Genomic DNA, 7,718 nt, shown 5'->3' with positions numbered 1-7,718 from the left:
AAAAAAAAAAAGACTAACTTATTCGACAAGTCTTAGCAGTTTATGCACCTGGTCCCCTGGATGGCCATTCTGTACCTTCTGTGTTTCATGACGGGGCTCACTACACCCAACCTTCAGCTGTAAAGCCAATCACCTAGAACCCAGAATTCTGCTGTGCCTATGCCCCACCAAAGATTATCGTTCATCAACATCATCAGATCACCAACAGCAGGCCTTGATAGAAAAAAGAAAGCCTTGGAAAATATGTGTGACACTCTGAGAGCCAAAACCCTACAGACTTCAGCCGCACTATTGAAGCCAGATGTTTACTTAACTGGCCAATTTTGATAAATGGTGTAACAATAACCATTATGCATTGGGGTAATTTTATATCAGCACAGCACCACATTGTTTTTCTTTTGCAGCCAAACAAACTCTGTTTGTGCCCACGGCCAGGTGCTGTTTTCGACCTAATTGATAAGCAGACAGCAGGACCATGGGTTTCATGTTATTCCAACATGACATCCACAAAGGCCTAAACTGTCTTATTCTCAGGCCTCAGTGAACTACAGCATTAGAGATGCTGTGCTATGATACAAAGTGTACTTGGTGCTTATAGCTTATCTAGGGGACCCAGTGGTGGGTATTTGCTGTTTTACTGGGTATAATCAGTCTAGCTTTTGTGTGCACATCTTGCTATCCATAAAAACTTGAACACTGGTTAAGCAAAAAGTATTTTTCCTGCACTTATACTGTAGTCTTTGCCCAAAATACCAAGCTTTGCCTGAGGCTCCCATCCAGTTGTTTGATGTTTTGGCTACGTTTGGTTTAAAGAAAACCACAGAAGGAACTGTGTGATTATATTTCCCACTTGAAGCAATATGGGACATTTTATTTCACCTACAAACAATACTCTAGTTTCATATCTGGTCATTGATATATTACTTCTTCAAGAAAAACATACTGAATCACAGCAATGAAAAAGCAATGAGTCCGAACAACAGTTGCTTTGTAGCATAGCTCATTTTATTGTTTAAACAGTTTTGCATAGGAAATATATCCACTTCCAGTAATTGACTGCAGTAAAAACAGCTGCTAGCAGTATAGGCTGGATAAAACAGTAACAATCACAAAAAAGTCAAGCGTTATTTACACTCATTTGTAATCTTGTGGCATTTTTAGCCCCTGCAACAACTGCAACCAGCTCGAAGGCAAGGCAGTGCCCCCTGTTTATAGCAGTGAAAACGGAAAAGCTTGAAATCAACAGAAGAAAATAAAACAAGGCCTTCACTATACAGCTTCTTGAAGGACACCTGTTTTTCTTAAACTGTGAGTAAAAGCACAAAAACTTGATAAAGTGATTCTATAATGTACATTCAGAACATACATTAATATTTGCATACAATGCTGTGTTTCCACAATCACTACTAATAACCATTATGACTTTATAACATTTGTTGGTGTTAGTGTGGTTGACATGTTATAAACCCACCTACCATAATACCACTGAATTTGCAACGGGCTTAAAAGTGTCACAAGACTCCCTCTCCCTTCAAAAAGCAAAAGAAAAAAAAAAAAACAACTCTGCTGTGGAGCTGGCAATCTTTTTTTTTTTTTTCACCTGACATTTTTGTCATCTACTATAGTACTAAGTGTAGTCTAGGAAACACACTGCCAAACTATTACTGGATCTCTGTTAAATAAAGTCTGGGGTATCCCATTTGACAAAATTATCCAAAATTGAACAAAGCACAAAAATAAAAAAAAACAAACACAGAACGAAGACCAAAAAAAATAAAATAATAAAATAAAATAAAAAATAAAAGCAGAAATGTTTGGGGGATTAAAACGTGGGAAGAGGCATCCCATAAATTCTGTTAACTTTTTTTTTTTGTATTCCCTAAAGAAAATTCCATGTTTTAATTTTAACAATGGAAAGTCCAATGAGACTTTGAGCTGAAACAGGCACTGCTTGAAATATTTTTCTTTCTTTCTATTTGGTAAACATCTCATAATATGCTGGTTTTTATGTTACTGTTATGTCAATGAACACTCATGCTGTTGTAAATGCCCTAGAAATGGAAATATGACAATAGATGTGGACCAAAATGTCCTCCTGTCATTTCCCTGCACTGACGCACAAAAGAGCTGAAAATACACATTGCATGAGTTCCACTAGTCTTCCTTGCATAAGTTACTTCCATGTGGCTTCTCAAAAGCCATGACCTTGGCTTTTACAGCTTTACCAGGCCATCACCTTACTGCTTTTAACAATTGAATTCTGCAACAAAGACTATTTTCTAAAAGATCAGCCCTTTAAAAAAAGAAACTGCTGTATATCGCTACTATGGTGAGGGGAAGTGTTCCAAGCTACTTTAACAACATTCAGTCCAACTAGATACGAACACTCAGGCTAATCAGAGCATCATCACTAGCTAGACGTAATCCAAACAACAAACAATGTGCCAATGAAAGGGGTAGTGGGAACTGCAGAAAGTGCAAATGCTCATCTGTTTTCCTCCCGTGATGGCAACATGAAAAAGACATCTGTGGGTCCACACAAAGGCTTCTGGGAGTACCGAGTCTGCCCTGAAAAGAAGTATGCAGCATTCATTCTAACATGTTCATTGCTGCTCACGGCAGACATATGTAAACACTGCAGAATGGAGGTGCCTACGTGCCGGTGTCGGCACAGCAGAAAAATCTCTGTACATGGTATGGTGGGTCAGCCTCTATTGATGGGGGAAATAATGCACGTTTTATTTTGCACAATACAGCAGAACAATCTGTGATGTTGTGTAGTGACATTACCCTGGTATTTTTTTGTTGGGAGACTCAAATCAGGTGCCTTTATACTAAAGTGACGAGGAGTTCCCCAACGAATCAAAACAACAACAACAAAATAAAAAAATAAAAATAAAAGATAATAAAAATTTTTTAAAAATGACCCTACAAATTTTAACATTATTCATCTTGTCCTGTTTTCAATATCAAATAATCACATCACACACACACTCTATGGCCACACTAACAAAACAACACTTCAAACATTTATGAAATGTCTCAAGGATCCAAGTTACTCAACACGAAAAACAACAAAAGACCTTCATCATTTTGTTTTAAACATTTACAGTCCCATACAGGAATTCACTCCACTTTAAAAGTACAGGAAAATAAAAATAAAGAATTACATATTCAACCTTTTTATGTACTGTATCGGACAGCTGTTAAGTCGTAACACGAATTGAAAGTCAAAACAGTTTTGTATTTTTTGAATGCTTTCACTAAAAAATATGGACATCACTTAAATTCACGAATACATGTCAAAAGTTTTTCTTTTTACAAACGGGGAAAGAGAAATTTACAGTGTACACACTTTTGTCAACAAGGCAGGCATTTCAATAGAAAGAGCCTCATGTACTCTCCTCTCATAGTGTCAGAATCATCTTGAAACACACACTGACGTATTCATCTACAAACACAGTGCACAAAGCTGCCAGAGCAGATTTTCAACCCATACCGACTACTACTGAAAACTATTGCTATTGCCAAACTATTACAATGGCCATCAAGATGACCCCTACCTATGGCCTCCTTCACGGCTTCCAGCATGAGAATGACTCTATGACCCTGACACTCCACCACTCCAGGAGGAAATGCACTTCAGTGGCACTGCCAACGGCCAGATGGCTGCAAAGCACTTATTTTTCGCAAATTAACAACAACAAAAAGACAAAACAGTGCACATTGAACGGGGTGGCTTTTTTTTATAGCTTAATCACATATATGACAAAAACAAAAAAAAACATCTCTGTGAAGGAGGAGAGATTCAGCTTGACTTGAGGTCTCAGAAACAGACTGAATAGTGATTTAAGGGCTACAATTTAAAACCATGGTGATAAGAAGTGTTAATATAAAGAGGCCATCCATTAATTGATGCTGGTAATGCCCTGTTAAGCAACACCCCTGAGTTTTTTTCTTCTTCTTCTGTGTTTAACTGAAAGACACTATGGGTGGATGATTGCCTATATGCTGTAGGTACAAAACCATTTTTTGTGATCCTCAAGACCATAAGAGCATTAAGTTATTCCCTTTCACCGAATATTGAAAATAACTATATATAACTTGAGATAAATATAAAAATCGATTCTCCCCATGGGGGTATTTGTCTATGGACTATGATGTCAATAAGGCTGTAAATTTTAACACTTCAAAGGGAAGAAAAAAAACAGTGAAATTTACTGATTGTGACAGATCTAACACGCAGTAACTTGCGTGACAGTGATTGTAGCGCATTTTATAACAAGTCACTTGTTTGTAAAAATTTAAGGCATTTACTTGGGAATTGCATATAGCTACATTGTTAACCGGACAAGGTGAACAGGGTAGGGAAGATATCTGATAAAAAAAAAATGCCAGCATTTAACACTTTGCCCTAGTGTGCATGATTCGCCGGTGATTGTCACTCTCAAGTCAAGCTGTCTCCCCTATGAAAGTCATCTTCTTCCGAAGGTCAAACTAGCACCCCAGGTGGGAAGTTCGAAGGAGTTTGTAATTCACAGTAGACAAATCAGTGACTTTGCAGCCATATTAGACCAAATGGTGCCTTCTTTGCAGACATGCTTCGAAGTGTAGAAAAAAGTCCTCCCCTTACAGAGAATACAAAACAAACGTATCTCTCATGCACCTCTCTGCCTTTAGGTACACTCAAGGGAAAAAAGACCTTGTCGCACACTGCATAGAAAGCAGTTACCACTTTGGTCAATTACCAAAAAATAAAAATAAAAAATAAGAAGAAGAAAGGAAAATAACAACAATGTCAACAACATCATCATCAACAACAACATAGAAAGAAATTAAATTTTTAAACTGTGTATTTCTGTACTAGCTTCTAATAATCTACATAGCTAAAATCACTACCTATATAGGCAAAACTTGGTATTGCATAATTCTTATAAATCTGGACCCGCCCTCCCCAATAATAACTGGAAGATGGAAAAACAAACAAACAACACATGATTCAAACAAAATCAAAAAATGACAACCACCAAAATACTGAAAAAAATAATAATAATAATGCTGGTTGATTATATACTTTAGAACGGCAACTATACACAGCCTTGATACGCACTGTAAATGTGAGATAAAGTAGTAAATGAAGCTAAAAATCAATGTCACAATTTCATCCAGAGTACAAAATATTTCTTATCATAAAAATGTTACTTTTTCCCCTAAAACGGTAATAAATGCAGCAAAAACAAGTGTAGTGATGTTTTCTATAGTCGAACGCAAGGCACGTAATGTGGACTATATATTTTCGTGCAAATTAAGATTATTGGAAAGATTAATTATATGTCTGATTGGAGAGGCAATGGCATTGCAAATGCCAGAAGCAATCATCGATTTCTGGGACTGCGACAGTTGAAACTACCAAAGTGGGTTTGAAATAAGCACCTTGAGACCTCACCTCAACCTGCAAGTTAGTGTTGAAATGAGTACAGCTTTACACATACACATCACCAGCCTGCAATCCTCTTGTTTCTCATGATATCAAATGTAAACAGTAGCTTTACAAGCCAACATCTGACTAAACATGCATACTAGATCGGTGAGTAATATGTCAAAAAAAAAAAAAAAGCCATTTTATACACGCTGTGTGTCTGAGTCTTTTTTCATCGACTTTATGTTTTCATTTTAATAAATAAAAAGAAGAAAAACTACCCGCATGTTTGGGTACGGCTCAAAGTAAGTGCTGTCTTGTTCGTGTTCAGTTATGCTTACGTAAACGTTCGCTGTCAATCCCACTTTTCTCTTCCACCCTCAGCTTTCCCTAGTATTCCGAATCAAGGATGCAATTTTAATTTTTTATGATTTAGGTTCACTTTTTAAATGTTTAATTTTTTTTTTTTTTTTTTGTTAAGTTAACATTTACTCCCCATTCCTTTAGAGTCTTAGGGCAGACAGACTGTGATAGCTTCCCTTCAGTAAAATCATTTCAATTGCACTTGCCTCTTGTGAGATATTGTCTTATTTTTCTCAAAAATCGTTTTCGAAGGAAATTAAAAAAGGGTAGTATTTCTTACCTAATAATTCAGGCTTTTTCTTTCCTTGAAGGAAAAAAAAGTTTTCAGAGTTCTTAACTCTGGATAGGAAATTCCAACCTTTACCTTAAAAGAAAATTAGTACAGGATTGACATGATTACATATTCAAAAGATTTTGCACCATGGGCAAATTAAATTTTGAGGGTAATATGAAAATAGAAACATTCAGTTCATTGAAAATTGTTCCTATGGTTATGTAATGAATATGATGATCCTTTGTTTGATGATAGTTTGTTCCAATTGCAGCCTGCTTTACAAACCATCCAATCAGCCAGCCCTTGTGTGATCGCCCCCTTCTAAATCGTTTTGTAAACCAAAACTAGTGACATGAGAACAAGAGAAACACTAACAAGAGACTAGCATGTCATGCATATACAGTAAGGCATCTAAAGTTTGTATGGTAAAGATCACAGTATCTCAGTTCAGGGACTTTCTTACACAATGACTGACTGGCGTGGAGTGGCTCATATCAGAAGAGAACGCTTTGACCCAACTCACTCTACTGCGCTAAGCCAATGTCCTTGAGAGGCTGGAATAAAGGTCCATGTCGACTGTATAAGTGCTGCTTGCTGGTTTGTCCGAGGACCTGTCTCTCCTGGGTCCAGTTTTAGGCCCCCTTTAATTGCTTGATTCTGCCTGGAGGAGGGGCTCACCAATGATGTTTATGCTGTAATTCTGGACATTTGTTGGCAGAATCGGAGTCCCGTTCGACACTTGGAATGGAATTAAGCTCGCCCAGGTACCAGGACTGCAGACACACAGGGAAAAGACAGATTATGAGAGTTATTAAAATCAACATTAAAAAAAAATCTAATATATTGAACACGATAAATGCATTAGACTGATCACACCTAATCACAAACAATACTTACAGTATTTATTACAAATACTGTTTACAAAGTAACTCTAGATGCCTTACTGTGGGCATGACACATACACAGTTTTAAAATACAGCTACATTACTACATTACATGTTTTTTAAAGTTTTCATTAAACATCAAATTATTTAAATCTGAAACGGTTAATGAAAGAGCCATGTCAGGTCTAGACTTTTTTCCACCCTCTTTTGAAAAATACGCCTTTCCATTAAAAACACACACACACACACAAATAATATGAGTTCAGGATTGTGTCAGGGAACAGGATATCACAGAAAAACAAAGCACCCATAATGCAAATGCATGGGGGAAGTTTCCCCAAGAACACGCACCCATCTCAGCCCCCTGCAGCTGACACCCACTTTCAGATCAATAGGGTTAAGTCAGCGAGACTGTCTACAGAACTTTCCTATCTGCATTCAGCACGTTAACGGCACAACAACACGAGACTGTTAATTGCGAGCCGTGGTGCGAATCTCGGCTGCAAAAGCACTGGGGTGGACAAACAGCATGTTGTTCCCTGGGGGGAGGACAGGGGAGCTGAATGGTGCGTACATGTGTCGAATAATTAGACAGGCCAGAAACCAGAACCCCGGTATGCCCCCCTTCTTTTCCCCAGCCCTGGTCTGAAATACCTGTCTCACCCAATCGCCTAACACAATCTTTCTGCTCACAGATTACAGGCTGTACTCCTGCTCTGTCAACAGTGCCCAGCGCACACAGCCACCTCTTTGTATCCCCCCCCCCCCCCCCACCCCC

General features: G+C 37.9%; 1 protein-coding gene across 6 annotated transcripts in view; it reads right to left on the bottom strand.

The window, feature by feature from the left end:
• Positions 1–5,850: 5,850 nt before the first annotated feature.
• Positions 5,851–7,718, bottom strand: part of LOC107677696 (nuclear factor 1 B-type) — a 100,596-nt gene continuing 98,728 nt past the window's right edge. For all 6 annotated transcript variants that reach the window (XM_016472700.1, XM_016472698.1, XM_016472704.1 and 3 more), the window contains one exon: positions 5,851–6,829. In XM_016472700.1, coding sequence (XP_016328186.1) covers positions 6,700–6,829 — 130 coding nt within the window. In that variant the 3' untranslated portion in view covers positions 5,851–6,699. The remainder of the gene's footprint in view (positions 6,830–7,718) is intronic.

The sequence above is a fragment of the Sinocyclocheilus anshuiensis genome, unplaced genomic scaffold (assembly GCF_001515605.1).
Source record: "Sinocyclocheilus anshuiensis isolate Anshui unplaced genomic scaffold, SAMN03320099.WGS_v1.1 scaffold945, whole genome shotgun sequence".
Lineage (NCBI taxonomy): Eukaryota > Metazoa > Chordata > Actinopteri > Cypriniformes > Cyprinidae > Sinocyclocheilus > Sinocyclocheilus anshuiensis.
Note: the sequence above shows the minus strand (reverse complement) of the source record. Positions and strands in the feature narration are given on the sequence as shown.